General features: G+C 47.8%; 1 protein-coding gene across 1 annotated transcript in view; it reads right to left on the reverse strand.

Annotated features, from left to right (window-relative positions):
• The window catches only part of ZSWIM5 (zinc finger SWIM-type containing 5), a 94,217-nt gene extending 77,301 nt beyond the window's left edge, over positions 1 to 16,916 (reverse strand). Inside the window, exon 1 of the mRNA XM_079314412.1 lies at positions 16,221 to 16,916. Coding sequence (XP_079170538.1) covers positions 16,221 to 16,899 — 679 coding nt within the window. The 5' untranslated portion in view covers positions 16,900 to 16,916. The remainder of the gene's footprint in view (positions 1 to 16,220) is intronic.
• Positions 16,917 to 16,997: the final 81 nt, after the last annotated feature.

A 16,997-nucleotide genomic window follows, 5' to 3' on the forward strand; every position in this document is an offset into this window, starting at 1 on the left:
CTCACCATACCATTTAGATTCTCATTTTCCCTTTACACATATCCCATAGATCATAAATACACATTAATAACTGTAACAGTCAAAGTTTACATTCGGCTGTAACATTTAGGATCAATACTCTTCAAATGACCTTTAGTAGTAATGAGCTGCCATAACACTGTCTTGAGGACATTAAATTTTTATTAGAAATACTTTACTACAAAGGTTCAAATCTCTCTCTGTGCACTTGTGCACTCATACAAATATTCTCCTATTATATTTTTCCTTGACAAAAATAAAAAGCAGGTCTTCTAAGGTTTTTGAAAAAATGTGCAGTGTGGAGGCTTTAAATATTTCACATTGTCAGATGCGGGGGGTTTCTTTCCTTGTTGTTTTTTAATCAGAACCCATGAGCCAAGGGTAGGAAAATCAACCACTTTTCAAAGTGATAAATAGGAATTGTTCCCACGTGGCTCAAACAGGACAGGACTGAGCTCCTGATTACCATAAGCCCTCGATTCCATGGGGGTGGAGGAGGTGAGAGAAACTGATGCTCCACCCGAGGGGTGACCCAGAGCAGACCTGGGTCTGGCCCTACAGATCTCCCCCAGCTCCCCAGGGAAGCCATCCAGGGGCTCAGCTCTGTCCTGCCCTTGGCTCGTGGGGGTCCCAATGGGGACCTGCCATCAGAACAGATCCATCTCATCCAGCTCTGCCCAACTGAAAAGCAAAAATCTGAAAGGTGAGGGAAAGCAGCTAGTAAAGATACAGCCTCTCCTTTATTATTTCTTTTTAAAGACAAGTCAAGTTCAAAGTCAGATCATGACCACGTTTTGCTGCCTATTTTAAAAATAACAAATAATTCACAGGTTGGGGGTCTTGTAGTAATTTATTTCTTCACCTGCAGGTCCTGGACTCAAACTAGAGAAAAATCTGATTTTAGCAGAACAATGAAACCGAATGGATGGAGGTAAAGTCAAACAAAGGAGACACAGGGGAAAAAAAGAAAAATATTTCCCTGCATTGTTATTAGATGTCACCTCTAAGAGTTGCAAATTAAACACATTCAAGGCAGCACTATATACTGCAGTTAATGTCCTTTGAAGAACCTGCCTTGGCTCAGCACATCAGCAGGATGCTACAAAGAGCCCAGGCCTGGCAGGGAGGACAGCAGAAGCACATTCCCACATTTCATTGTAAATTCTTCAGGTGTCTTGACTTTCAAGAAATATTTCAATCTTGCCTCTACTGTTCACACCGATCTTAGTCTCTGAAAAACAATTTTGTGATTTCCATACTGCTTTCTAGACAGCAGTGATCATGCTGAGGGGGGCATCCCTGTAAAACCACCAGAAAAAGGCAGAAAAGCTGACCAATGAATATTTGCACTCCCTAGCCCCATGATTTTTAGCAAGACACTGAAATCACAGTACATATATTCCCATGCCTTTAGAGAGGATCCTTCCTACCAGGGAAGGTACCAGGACAGCCAGCAGCATCCTGCCCACAGCATTCCTCCCCTGTCTCAGCAGAAAGCAAACCACATCCCCCACCCTCCAAACCCCTCATCTGGGTCATGGCAGTGGCAGCCCCTCACCACAACCCCCATTTCTCCGTCAGCTCCTGCAGAGGCTCATTAGGGTGGAGAAAGGCTCCAGTGCATCCTCTCTGCGGGCTGGTGGAGGGCTGATCTGAGACGGGTAATTCCCACTGCTTAATGACCTGAGACCAGCCCAGGCACAGGCAAATGGGAGAGGGAATCTTCTCATTTGTTACCCATCCCCACATCCCGATAAAAAGAATGATTACACTTTTAAGTTCGAACAATTCCCTGCAGTTGTAGCCATGTCATATCTAGATTGTCTAATTTACATGCATATTCATAATCCCTGTGTATTTAATTAAATTCTTCAATCCCTGGAGTGTCTTTCCTAAACAATAGTAATTTATCTTGCACAGATAAGGGTGCCCTCGATTTATTCCACTCTGTAGCTAACAGCATTTCCTTCTGATCAAGGCTAGGAAGCAAACTTAAACAGAAGGAATCTTTAAATATATTTAAATTGCAAGATTAGGCTGCTTCTCTTTCTTTCTGTCTCACCCCAAGTTACCCTTTTAAAGAATAAACACTTTCTCCTGAGCTCCAAGGAAAACCTTTCACCCAACCTCCTGACAGCAGCTGCATGTTCCAAATACAGTAATGCTGCCCAAAACCCACGAGACAAAGAGATCTCACAGACTTGGCATCAGCAGCTACTGAGCAGCAGCTCTTCCACCCAAAGTGGTCCATGGGACATCCTTTGGATGCATCTTCCACAGTAGGCTACAAATTCCACTGCAGCCCACAGCAAACAAGCCACACCTTAAAAAGTTGCAATCAGAAGACTGAAAGGTTCTGTTTCTTTCCAGCAAATATGCCTACACTAGGGGCTATTCCTCAATGGATAACCTTGGGTGTCTCAGAGAGGGCCAGACACACAACAGACACCTGGAGATGAGACAGCCCTTCAGAGAGCTGCAGCTGCCTCCAGACCAACTAACCCTGTTCAAATATTAGCACAGGGAATTTAACTTGTCCTACAATTAGAGAAGCACTAAAATATTTAGCAAAGTCAAGCAAAAAGATTGTAAGATGAGAAAGGAAAAGAATAGAGACTGGTGCTACTGCACAGCTCTTTTTTTACTGCACATTCCTCACACCCTGTTAAATGCACAGCTCTTATTAAACGCTTTGCTTTCTCTCCCAAATCTCAGCCTGCAGATCTGGGATGGCATTGAAGTGGGGTGAAGAAGTGCTGGTCTCTCCAAAAGCCTCTTTAGCCCCACCAGTGTTGCATCACTGCTGCCTCCCAGAGCAGTGCCAGAGTCCCTGCCAGGCACGGCCATCCTGACACCCCCAGCAGGGATGCTACACCCTGAGGAGACTCAGGGATAATCCCAGTGCTTCAGGAGATGTGGGGCCAGGGCTGCTGTCACAAACCATCTTCTTCTGCATCCACATCACAGCCAAGGGCCAGGGCAGCCCTCTGGCTGGAGAGACTGCTCATACCAGGGAAGTATCCCTCTGCTCCAGCCCTGCTTCTTAATCTCCTCCCCAAGCATCTGCTGCTGACCACTGCCAGACACAGGGGAACCCAGCCGTTCTGCTCCCAACCAAGCCCTCGAAGCCTTTAGAGATGCTGTTACTATTTCTGAAAACAGGGTCAGGATCCTGCTGTCACAGCTCCTCCTGAGCTGCAGCGTCACCCGTGCTGTTGAGGCAGCTCTAGGAAAGCCCTCAGGAATGTGACCACCGGGACTCAGTGACAGACAGGCTCCGTGTCCCAGCCACTGACACAGCTCTGGAGTAAAAGCAACCTTCTCCCACCTGGCTGTGCCTGTGCTCACCTCTCTGGGCAGCCCCATCTTCCAGTTTCACACACACCACAGCCACCAGGTCATCCTGTGGGCCACCCCAGGGCCTCCCCACCCCTCCTTCACTGTGCCACCCCACCACAGCCACGGCTGAACAGCCCCAGCCCCACACAGCCACGTCTGGATGACACCACAGCCCCACCTTTACAGCGAGGTGCTTCTCTCCCCACTCAACAACAGAAGAAGCAATGGACAAGGAGGGCAGGGGTCTCCTCCAGCATGGCAGCTGGACCTGGCAGTGTACTGAAGAGGAAGGGGCTCGTGCAGCCAAGCCTGGCTCCCAGCAGAGCCCAGGGGACTGCGAGGTGTGTCCCCCAATGCACAATGCAGAGCCAGTCCACAAGACATCCTGCCATTGCCAAATCCTCTTCCCCAGGAATTCATAAACTGGGTTCAGACATTCCCAGCCTGTTACTTATTTCAATACTTTCAGCTCTCTGGAGTATAGGGACATCCTGTCTCAAACCTGCTGAGCCTCACGCCAAAACGACATCTGCTTGGAAGGCAGCCCCTCTGGCTGACCCAGCCCTGGAGGGCTGCCTTCCCATCTCAGCAAGATCCCAAACATACCCTTGCACCCACAAAGCAGAGCCAGCTCACAGCAGAGCCAGGAGCATAAAAATTTGCTTAGGCAAACCACAGCTCCCATTCCCACTTCAGAAGCATTGCAAGATTTTCAGGCCTTGGAAACATTTTCTTCCTACTCAGGGCATTTTTAGGTTAATGGTTCATCAAACCTCACAGTTCAGGAAACCTTGGTGTGGCCTACCTCTGTATGGCTGTGGGAACATGTAGGGGAAAAAACCCTCTTGGGCACTAGGCCTTCCCACAGTGTTTGCACCACAGGCTCTGGGCTGAGCTGGGAGCCACCAGAAACAAGCCAAAAACCAGGCAGGCAAGGGAAAACATCACCAGTGCCCTGTGCCTCCTTCAGATACAGGGAATGCATCATTTATGGAAAGCATCAATCCCCATTAAGTCATCCTTCTACATCCCTCCTTTCTATAGGGAAAGTTGAGAAAATGAGCTATGACTAGAAGCAGCTAACCATTCATCTTTATCCTGTCTAGTTTTACTAAGTTTTTATGTTTTTTAAGAGCCTAAGTCATATCAAATTTTTATCACAACACAAACAGAAAGGTAACAGAGCAAAATTTCACTCTGCACCCTTTCCTAGCAAGTACAGCACCAGTTGTAAAACATCTCCTTCTGCCTCTGAGATACCCCACAGGGAAGCAAGTCCACTGTGAGCCACTGGCAAATAACTTCCAGCACAGCACATGGGAACCCTTCAAACCATGTCACTGCAATGAATTTTAGAGATAATGGAAGCTTGAGCTGTATGAGAACTGTGACTCAAAGTGAACAGTGATGCAGCTGAAGATATTCACTCTTTCCAAATGCCCCCAGCGTGGTCAGAACAAAACCAGCAGCCTCATAAACCACTGAACATACTCCTGAATCTCAAAAAAGCTGGCTGCTATCGAGCACTCCTGAATGTTATATAGTGGGATGGGTCCCTTGAAGCTAAAACAGGCTGAGTCAAACTCAAGAGAACTAGGAGATGAGGAGAGCTCTACAAAGGGGAGGCAATATTCTTTTCCATGTCATCCAGGGGTTCAGGGAAAGAACAGGGCTAAGCTCCACTCTGCTCCATTTCAGAAGGCATAGCTTAAAAATACTCTAAACCCCACTACTCATTCTTGGTCATCCTCACAAGCACTTGCTTTGTGCCTGTTGTTGGTGAGTTAGTATTTTCCACAGAGGCAGCAAGTGAGCATGAGCAGCATATCACAAGCCACCAAGTCCACCATCATGCTTTGTCACACACTGGTTGCAGCTCCTCTCCACCAAAACTGCCAGAGCTTATGAGGTCTGACCTCATCACGAGCCAAAGGGACAGAAGAGCACACTCCATTGTCCCACTCAACACCTTTCCTAGAAGGTGTCTGCACTTCTTTCCTCACCCATTTTCCAGTCTCCAGAAGTCATCTCCTAATGTAATCAAGGTGAAGGAACATGGCAGAAGCCACAAAGGGAGGTGGCTGGGAACAACACAGGGGCTGGACCCTTGTGAGTGCACTAAAATTATCTGTCAGCAGTGCCAGTTAGCCTCAAAGACAGGTAACTAGTGAGACCCTCAGTTTCTCAGTCCAAGTCTTTAGTGAGCTCAGCTGACCTCAACAACTTCCCAACACACCATGACATTTCCAAGTGGAATTTACAGCCTGATTTTTCTACTTTTTGGTTAGATGCCCCTTGTTTTATCAAGTACCTCAAATATGCTAAGTCCACATCTTATGGATCAAATAAGGCATGCTTAAAAGAGGGGAGACTCAATACAGAAAAGATACTTTCCAACAGGAAAAATGAAGTAACTTTTGCCTCAAACATACCAGACACAAGGGACAAATTAAAAAGGGAAACCATAAAATGCTTGCCCAGCTCCTTTTTTTAATCCTTACATCTGCTGCTTTACAGTGAAGTTCCATCTACTGTGTATAATTAGATACATGTTCCATGATTCTATTCTATACAGACTTGAGACTTATCTGTACATTTTTTAACCCCAAAGAAGTTTTAACTGGACCAAAAGCTGCAGTTAGGCCATTACCTCACTCAAGGTTCTCAGAGGTATTGGTGACAACAACAGATCAAAGTTTCAGCACATGGTCTGCAGACTTGTGCAAGTCAAGAGGAACACACCAGTTTATTGCTGTCTACCTTAAGCTCCAGAACATTTAAAGGCTACACAGCATCCCCTGACTACTCTCCAGATGCCACATTCAGACCATGTTACACCACACTAAGCTCAGGGCAAAGCCCAGTAGGTTTCCTGAAACAGCCCTGTGCTCATCCTGGCCCAACTGCAAAACACAGATCAGCCTTTCTGCTGTTTTACTAGGAAAAAAATGAAGCTTGGTTGGGTTTTCTTTGTCAGTTAAAGTGTTATTTCCTTGGAGCTGGGAAACCAGACAGAGAGATAAAAGGCCACCAATTCCAGTGTCAAAAATACAGCAGGCCAAAGAGACACTGGTACTGACCTTAAGAAATGCCAAGAGCAGCAGGTCCAGGAAAATAATATGAGCCAGATACCCAAGAACCAGACAACACCATGAGTGGGAGAAAGGGATAGGGAGACAAGGCAGTGGGGATGCTCTCAATTTGCAACCATTGCCCATGCTAATTGCTTTGGCATGAAGGACATCTCAACCTCATGGTCCCCACTTTGTAATTAAGCACATAAAATGTGCACAAGGATGGCAGGAAACTGTCTCCACTTGTAAGGGAAGGACCCACCACCTCATGCTTTACTGGAGCAGGGAAAAAAGCATTGCTACTGCAAAATACCCAAATATACATCCCATTCCACTTAGGACCAATGCTGTGGGCACTCCTGGGAGAAGGTGATCTGCCAGCATCTCCACCAACCATGAGGAAAATCAAAGAGATAAGCAATGCCAGACATGCACCAGCCGAGCTAAGAGGATGAAGCATTTCTCTGGAAACAATCGGGTTCTCTAATAACAGGGCTGCAGCGGCGGCGTGAAAGGGAGGGAGGAGGAGCAGGCGGGGAGAAAGGGACTAGCTGGATATTTATCCCATCCTCATCTTTGTGTTATCAGTACCCCGGTATCAGCATTGTTCAAAATGGCTGCTTAGATGGTTGCCAGCAGCAACAACAGAATCGGTCCATCTGCTGGCATTCTCCTTAATCTATCTCAAACACTCGTCTTCTTTTTAAATGCACACAGGGGAAAGAAGGGGGAAAAAAAGTCTGCCTTGTACAAAGAAACAGAATCCTCCTATAACAGAGCCTTTTAACTAGATTTTATGCCACCCCTGTTTCCAGGACACACAGACAAAAGTTAATTTTCCGATAAAAGAACCAGTGTAAGGTGCTTTTTTGTTATGAGATCAGAAAGCAAATGGAATTTGAATTGTCTGCAGTGGCATGTATCTGACAAAGATTAATTTAAACAGATATTGTCTCTGAAACCAAAGTCCATTGAGCGGCTTCACAGCCTATCAACCATGCGAAAGCAGCTCCTTAGCAGCACTGCTGACTCCAACACTTTCTTTAAAAATGGCTTAACCTATTTCTTGTAAGATAAAAGGTCATATATAGTTCTATTTTACAAACCCATAATAGCCAAAGCCACACCAAGCGAGGACAATCGGGAGAAAATAATAACGGGGGGGGATTTCCTCCCCCTTCACAGACAGATGCTTGACACTTGCTGGGTATTTTTCAAAGCACGCTGGTAGTGAGCGGCTGCAGCACTGCTGAAATGCTTCAACACCCTCCCAATAGAATAAAAACCACGGGGCCTCTGAAGGTCCCCAGTGCAGGATGCAGGAGCCCACCCCAGAGTGGAGATGCTGCAGTAGGACACCAGGATGATTCTTTCACTGGGATATAGCTGCAGGGACAGCACAGGGGTTCCAGCTCCCTTGTCACTGGCCCAAGCAGGAGGAAAGACTCGCTGCTCCCTGGGTGCTCACTCACCCCCCAGCCCCTCTCTGAACACTGGGGTATTACTTCTCCTTTTAATCACAAGAAACAGATCTGTGCATGCCATCAGCGGGCTGTGCGGATGGGGACAGCTGCTCAGACTTCAATGGGACACACACACACACACACACATACATACACAGAGGGGGGAAAAAGCTGCAGAAATCCAAATCCTGCAATTTCTTCCCTTTTTATTTCCAGTTTATACGGAGCACCGCAGGGAAAACGCTACCAGACAGTTTCAGAGCATTTGATATAGCAACGACCCAGCTTTGGGAAAAGAACGAAGGAGAAGCAAAATAAAAGATGACAGCCAAAAGCACTTTTAATATAGTTTCAGTACTTTCAAGAGAAAGCTTCTGTACACAGAGCAGCCAATGAACTGTTACCAAAATAAACACAACTGGCTGTAAAAAAAAAATTAAAAATGTCTTTCTGATGATAAAGAAAATCAAAAGAGATGAGAATTAGTGAGTGAGACAGAAAATACATGTATTTTTCATCCTCCAGATAGACTTCTTTTAATTTGGCATCCAAAGCCATTGTAGTTCATTAATGGAAATTTTATTTATCTCAGGAACCATTTGTTGCTTTGCCACTCCTTTGACAGGGCACTCATCTTCATCAAGGCAACCACACAAGGCACAGCATGAAGTATCTCCTGCCACCCAGCCTTTAAACACTACACAGCACCAGTAACAAGGAATGCCTGCCACTGGTGTCCCAAAGCAGTCACTCACATGCTGGTATCAGCCAAAGGACAGAGGCCAGGGCTACTTGTCAGCATCCAGAACAGGGGCACAGCCTGCCCTGACCTTGCCAAGGTCCCAGACACCAAGCCCCTGGCGTTCCCACGGGGAATGGCCCCGCTCCAGCAGCTGCGGGACACGGGCACTGTCTCCAGGTGCAAGGACAGCAGCCAGGCAGATACCACGCTGCATCCTGCTGAGCCAAGCTCAATAATGATTAGCAGCCTCGGTCAAACGAGCTGGGTGGTGAAGGTGCAGGCAGCTCATTATGGGCATCAGCGACAAGCAGGGCATGGCCAAGGGGAGACAGACCCCCCTGTCCCATTTTAACCCAGGGCAACAGCAGCAGGACATCAGCAGACAACAAGCTGGACCAATATATCCACATGCAACCCTTCCAAGCTGGCATCCCAGCAGATCTGCTTCCTAAGCACATTCATGTCTTTGTTTTTAATGAGAAAAAAAAAAAAAAAAAAAAGAAGAGAAAAATCCCTGGCAACACGCACCTACAATGCGACAAGTAAAAGCCCAGGGTTTTATTAATTTTGCATTACTTTAAATGCACCATTTTACAAGGACTAACCCCAATCCTGCACAAAATCCTAAGCCATAAGCTTGAGACAAAAAAGGAAATGCTCTTAAAACGCAGCGCTAGAAAATCCATTTTGAGAGAAATGTGGTGGTGTCATGCACAGGTGAATCCTCAGCTTTTAATAAAACAACACCCACCACACCAACCAAGTGGAATCTATTCATATTTAAACATCAGGATTAAAAGAAAAAAGCCTTTGAAAAATCAAATTTAATTTCTGGGACATTTTCTTGTAAAACCGTGAAGATGCTTTCCTCCCCACATCCCCCACAAAGGGGTTTTGAAGGACCTGTGAGATGTTATCAGGACCTTTCCCAACTCCTGTTGCAAAGGCACAAAAGAACTTGGGGGTCAAGCCCATATATCAAACCCTTGTGAATACAGGTGAAAAATGAAATGGGCTCAGCACTTCTCTGCTGAGCATGGAGAACATCTCCAGGGCTGTAGCAGCTCTGTGGGCAGACAGTAAGAGCTCCCCACCACCATCCCACATCCTGGCTCCAGAATCTAGATTTGTCCTATTGCACGTATTAGCACAGCCAAGGTTTAGTGTCTTTGAGTTTTTCTTTTCATTGGAAAACAGATCAATTTCTATTGATGCTGATGCCAGAGAAAGTGAAGGCTCAGCAGAGGCAGGAACCAGCACCCAGAGAAGTCATTTGCCACCCCACCTCTCATTCCCAAATGACCAGGACTATAACAATTCCATGACACAACCTATTCAAGACAGATCAAACATACAGTAGGACATACCACAAGCTCATTTTTAACACCCTCAAGATATTTCACACTTCCACCTCCTTGCAAAATAAAGTCACTGGCACCAATCACAGATGGAGAGATTGATGGAGAAGCACAGGTTCAACCATCACCTGACTCCTGCTGAGCAATGCCAGGAGGCCATCCCAGAGCCCACCTGTCCAGGTGTGCTCCACTGCCCCACCAGCAGAAACAAACCCTGAAGAGAAGAGGCTCCTTCCCCACCACCTCACTCAGGATACTACACGAGTTCAGTGCCTCAGAGAGCAGCCAGAGGAACAAAGTCAAAGCCTCACACCCCTGGGAGAAACAGCACAACCCCCTCAGCCCCAGAAGAAAATTCACTAATTTCAATCACAAAGTAGCATCATGCAGCAAGAAGCCTTGGCCTCACACTGAAAATTCCCAGGCCTGGCCACCTTGAGAGGTTGAAGAGATGCTGCTGCTCCCCCAAAAACCATGCCCAGTTCCTCACCCACATGAGCTACTCCAGCCTCAAGAGCAGCAGGGGAAAACCAACATCACTACTAGACACAAAGCTGTCCATGTCACCTAAATGCAAAACCCCTGAAAAATCAATGCAAGCACGAGGTTGGCCATGCCGTTCATCTGAGCTAATCCCAGAGAGGAGCAGGTCTCTCATGGGGAAAGGGGAGCAGAACATAACCCCAGAACCACCAAGGACTCCATCTCCCCCATGGACCAGGTCCTCCTCCTGGGTGAGGTTCCAATATATGCCAAGGAAATACATAAGCCCACAAATTCCTCCATCCTAATATTATCATGACTATCTTTTAAAAACTTTTTTATTTTCAAAGAAAATTTAAAGCTGACACACCACAAGACAATTCACAGCCGAATGTGACTTTACAGAGCTATCAGATAGACAAGCTCATTTAAGTTTTCCAAAAGTCCTATCTGAGGTTTGAGGGACTAATCATAAAACATCTAACATCAAAGCGAGCGTCAAATAACAGCAAAGCACATTCCCTCACACAAAGCTTCAAAAACAAAGCAAGCAGGCACATGTGGTTTATGTTATTGCAGTTTTAGCACAGTTAAATATTTCCTAAAATATTCTCTCTAGATGTGAGCAAAATTAAAATCTGCTGTGAATGACACGCAACTTGGAAGCTAAAGATTAAGCTTTATAAAGCACAGGTGAGCTGAGAACAAACTCCTATTTGCCAGGTCAAGCCAGAAACTAGGACTCATACTCTGAAAAACGTTTCAAACCTACTTATTCTTAAGCTAATACTAAATATTTTATTTCTTGTGCTTTATTTTTCAGGTCTCTGGCCTCTAAGTTAGTATCATTTAATTAACTACCTAGTTCAAAAGACATCCCAGCCTCAGAGGATCTGTTTATACTCTTTGAAAAAGACTCAAAAAGCCAATAAATAAATCTGCTTAAAATAAAAGGTTAAAATTCCAGTTGTCATCCTAGCTCTCCCTGCACTACCAGCAACAAACTCTGGTGGTTTTCATCATCTTCTTTTTCAGTTTCTGTAATACAGTCCAGAATAGGCTCAAAAAATATCTTACCTATGAGAGAGCAGCAATAAACAGATCATAAGTTCCAATGTCTAGTAATGTTTTAATTATATATGTTAAGAAAAAGATAATTAGAAACCTAAAGAACTTAATGTATATTTAAAATGTACAAGAGTTTCCATCATGATAGGGCTAATGAACCTCTGCCAGCTCCTTTTATGTGGTTTAAAGCATTTTAATACATAGGGTAGGATCCAGTAATCTACCCATACAGAAAAACAAAGTAAAAATTAATTAGCAAATTGGATACATGTTGTACAACAAGCATCCCACACAAAAACTAAAAGGATACAGAAAAATTAAACTCCCTTAGCAGCACTCAGACACAGGACACCGGGAATTAACCTGAAAAAACCTTTCACATCCTATGGCTTTCCTTCCAAACCTGCTCCTGCCGGATACAGCTTTAAAACCAGACCCAGGAGGAGACCAATCTTTACACAAAACAAAAGCAACCACAATTCACCCTAGAGAGCCCCATCAAAGTGTTTTCCCCAAAATAAACAGCCCTATAAAGCAATACACCACTGGATATAAATTTAGACTCTGCTCCATAGCACGTCACAGGGGCAGGAAACCAAACACTTGCCTAAAAGTGAGCATTTTTAGGGGAGAAGAAAAAAAGAAGCTTAAAACCTAAAAATAGCTTTGAAAAAAAGCTAGAAGTGGTTTCAACCACACTGGAACTCATCGGTATTTTTACCTCTGAAGCTACATTTCAACAGGCATCATTACAAACATAGAGCAACACAAGCTGAAAACAGAAGTGTAATAAAAAGCTTCCAAATCTGAACTCCTCCAATTAAAATGCATTTACAGATATCATTTACAGGTATCAGGTCTTGCTTAACCTCTGCCCAGTCAGAAGGCTATTGAAGCAAGGTTAGAAAAATCCCCAGGCACCTACATGTCCAGCACAGATACCAGACTAAGAAACTCATGACTGACCTGCAAAGCATCAGATAAAATATCCAGAATTAATTGCAGGTTTGAAAGAAACAGGCTCCCTCCAAGTGTTTACAAAGCCAGGGCATTTTAAAGCCCTGCTTCATTGTTATTCTAACAGCAAAAGTAAATTCTGCCTATGTACTTATGGCTGGACCGCATACCTTCCCATTGGGGCACCAAGGCTTATCTGTGGGTAAGGAGCACATACCGTGTAGGTTCCTAAGCGGCTGGTTACAATCCAAAGAACAACACAAAGCTCGATGCTTCCTCTCCTAAGTAGTTGTAAAACCAATGAAAAAGGAGAATTCCCCCCTAAAATTACCCAGGACACTTGCCCACCCATCAGCATCCGAGATGACTCGAGGGCAAACCATATTACACCACACTGGGAAGTGCAGGCGAGAAACATGAATTTGTTCTGCCAGATCACAGCTTACTGTCAAAATCCACCAAAGGTCTTTTCTCTCTCCAAAAACCCAAGAGATAATAGTGTAAAAACTTTTGTTCATAAATATTTATGCAAGTGAACTTGTTAAAAATTAACCGCTGTCGTTAAAGGTTTTGTATCCTTTAGGATTCCCGGCATGCAGTGCAGTTGCATGCTTTATATTAAGCCTGGCATTTCTGCATTCCTTTCCTGCATGCTTTTGTCATTTGTCTAAAAATTAAAAGAAAAAAACCCACACACCACACACACACAAAGACGGGATCTGTACACATAATAATAAAGCAGTTTTTAAGAAGACAAAGATGCCTGTGTTCAACATCCAAGATCTTTCTTTGAGCAGGGAAAAAAAAAAAATCAATTTAATGACTCCAGTGAGATCAGGGTTTAAGCCTCGTTTAAGTTTTACTAAGCATGAAGGAATTATTGGTTGATAATGTGGCATATATGTTTTTTTCAGACCTGCCAGCTTTGTAAGCTCGAGGGAGCCAGAGCCTGAAGCACTTTGTGCCCATGAGCACAACCCTCACCCCTCCGCACCATCCTCCACTGCCAGAAGGTCATTCCTCCTGGATTTTGTCTTTCAATTTTTCAAAAGGATTTTTTCCAACCACACAGAGAAGGAATTTCACATCTGTACTACCCCTATTTTTTCACAGGTCTGAGTCAGAAACACAACTGTATAAACATCTGATCTTTATTAACAGCAAATCTCAACTGTGCAAACCTCAGGTCATGGCGCTGGGAGCCAGTGGTGTCCGTTAAAGGGATCCTTAGAGGGGAACAGTAGTTTTGATTTAGTGCTGGAGAGCATCAAGGAAGCCAGGGTTGGAGTTTTATTTTTTCCCAAGACATAATGGTTCCCAAGTTCTATCTTAATTGCAAACACACACACGCAGCCACAAAGTGTTTGTGTCTCTAGCGGCTGGAGCTCTTCCACCTCACCTTCCAGAGGCATCCACAGGATGGATGTGGAAAGTTGGCAGAGGACATCTCAGCTTTGCCTCCTGTCTATAAACACACAGCCCTTCACAGCCTTTTGTTTGATGTAAATTTTCCTCCTCCAGCTCAGGGCTGCAAGGCACTGCTGTGACGTGGCTGCTCCTGGGACAAAAACAAAGGTGTCTGACCCCACATCACCCACCCACTGCCGTGTGAAGAGCAGCCACACTACAGCCAAGAGCCAAACCTCCCCCTGCCACCCCCAGCTCCAAAGGCAGACTCCCACAACGAGCATCCTGCGCCCCTCTCGGGCTGTGAACACGGGAGATAAATCACCCACCGACTTTGCGGCGAGCGCTTCCAGAACGTGCTGCTTCATCTAAAAAGCCGACGGCTCGGAGGACAATGAGAGTGAGCTCTGGTTTCAAAGCTGGGGAGATGGTTAGACTTGGGGGGGGGGGACATGAAACACCAGAGCCAGGACCATCCTCTCTGCTTTCTGGCTCGGCCAGAGCAGCAGCAGGAAGTGCAGAGAGATGGGGCAGATGGGATGCTGGATACCAGCACTGGACATTGCTTTGGGATGGGACTGTTCTGCTTCCTGTCCTGCATGCACCTGAGCCCAGCACCCACCCAGATCCTTCACAGAATTAGATAAAGGCTCACCAAAGCTATGTTTCAAAGACAAAAAAAAATTAAAACTCATATTAAAAGAAAATTCCTTTGTACTGAACCAGTCCTGGGGTTAGGAAACCGTCACCTCTGTATCCCACTCCCACACCAGCTAACTGCATCCACCTTGGTGGGCAGGTCATTAAAGCATTACCCTCAGCAAGCCATTATCTTCCTTCCCCCCTAATCTTAAAGTTCCTGAAGAACTACTCCTCTCTTTCTAAAAAAATAATTTAGTTTTGAGTTGCACAGCATTTTAAACAGAATAATTAATCATCTTAACACAGCCCTTACAAAATATTAATTCACGCCAAAAAAAGAGGCTATAATCATATCCTCAGAGAAAAACCTTTTGTGCTTCAGGAATTTTCACTGCATGTCCTCAGAGGTGGGAGGAGAATTCTTCTGCTGCCTCCTATTCTCACATCTCAAATGGAAAATGTTTTGATAATGCTCTTCTGAATGTAAACTGTACCGAATGGGATTTTTATTATTTTTTTAAGCAGCTTTTTTTTCCCCCAAAAGGAAGAATCGCTCTTTAAATAAACAGAGCGAACTAGCCGTTCCTTACAACAAAAACCACCCTCCCTTCACTCATTCACGCCATACCCTGGCACAAAATGAATTTACATTTCGCATTTGCAAAACAAATTCTCGCCTAATGTCATTTTAATGGGAACGCGCATTTCAATCCCTTCCAATAACAACGGAGGAGCGGCTTATTCTATGTAAAACACCCCAATTTGTTTCTCTTTAAATATATGCGGATTTCAGATGGGGACAACGACTAGAAGGACAGGGGAAGAGGAACATTTCCTCTCCGGCAATCCCCCTCCGCCAGCGCACACAAAAGCCACCTGCCCATGGAGAGAAAACACGATGCCATTATTCCCACCATCATTCCCACGGCCCCTTCGACACCGAACGAGCGTGAGAAGGCGGTGCGCATCCGTCCCCGACACGCGCATCACGCCAGGTCACCGGTGGGACCCGCGGGTCCACCCAACTTGTCACCCCCGCCGCTCCAGCGCTCCCCCCGAGCCGGCCCCGCTGGACGTGACCGTGCAGCGGCTGGGAAGAGGAAAGCGGGGGCTGGATGCCACCCCTAGAGATGTTCCAAGCAGGGAAAGCCCCTGATGGAGAGGACAAAGAGGAACGCTCGGAGCTGTTGGAGAGATGCATTATGTTTATAAGCCCAGCTCCCGGTGGAAAGAACAGGACCCCCGTAGGAGCGCGGGTGGGGGTGCTCAGGGGTGAGAGGGACCGCAGCGGAGGGGTCGGGGAGGGCGGCAGGGCTGTGTGCCCTCCATAGAACCACCGACGGGCGCTTTGGGGGGGGCGGCGGCGGTAAAGAGGGGTGGTCTTTATTTCCCCCCTCGGAATGGACGGACGGCGTCCAAGCTGCGGGCAGCTGCCAGTGACCCCCGGGCAGACGCGCCCCCCGAGGCGGGGGGAGGTCACCCTCGCCCTCCCTGCCCAAAACCCAAGCCGGCATCTCCCCGGAGGAGCGCACGGCAGTCCCTGCCCCCGGGGCAGGATTTTCCTGTCAAACCACAACCGCGCCAGACAAAAGGCTTAAGTGCAGGAGGGGATGGGGGGGGGGTCGGACGGACACAGACGAGCCCCCGGGGGCCCCGTCCCGGCACTCACCGACTTGCAGCACGTTGTCCACCGCGCCGGTCTCCAGCAGGCGGATGCCGCGGCGGAAGGGCAGCCCCTCGCCCTGCGGCGTAGCGGGGGCGGCGGGCGGTGGGGGGCCGGCGGCGGGGCTCTCCTCGCCGGCCGGGGCGGGGGCGGCGGCGGCCGAGGGTCCCCCCGCGGCGGCGCTGGCGGGGGAGGCGGCGGCGGCGGCGCGGCCGGGCTGGAAGCTGGAGTACATGCAGATCTGCCGCTCGCTGCGGGGGAAGCTCCAGTAGACGATGCGGCGCTGGACGGGTTCGGGGATGCGCTGGAAGCGGCCCTCCACCCGCTCGAAGGCCCAGCTCCCCGCCACCCGCTTGGCCGCCGCGTCCAGCAGCGACTCGGGCTGCAGCAGGCTGCCGGTCCCGCCGCCCCCGCCGCCGCCCCCCGGCCCCGCCGCCGCCGCCGCCGGCCCCGCCGCCCCCGCCGGCCCCGCCGCCGCCGCGGGGCAGCAGCCGGGCAGCGCCGGAGGGGCCCCGCTGGCCCCCGCGCCCGGCCCCGCCGAGCCGGCCCCCGCCGCCCCGGGACGGGGGTGCACGGTCCCGGTGCCCCCCGCCGGGCAGGCCCGGGAGCACAAGCGCTTGGGGCCCGGGGCGCCGGCGGGCAGCGGCGGGCGGAGCAGCTCCTCTCCCTCTCCTCCCTCCGCCATGGCTGCGACCGACTGAGCCGGGCGAGGGGAGGAGAGACGCCGAGGAGGAGGAGGAGAGGGCGGGGACCGGGGGGCTGGTCCCGCCGGCCGGGAGCCGG

Source organism: Erithacus rubecula, assembly GCF_903797595.1.
Source record: "Erithacus rubecula genome assembly, chromosome: 10".
NCBI classification, from domain to species: Eukaryota; Metazoa; Chordata; class Aves; order Passeriformes; family Muscicapidae; genus Erithacus; species Erithacus rubecula.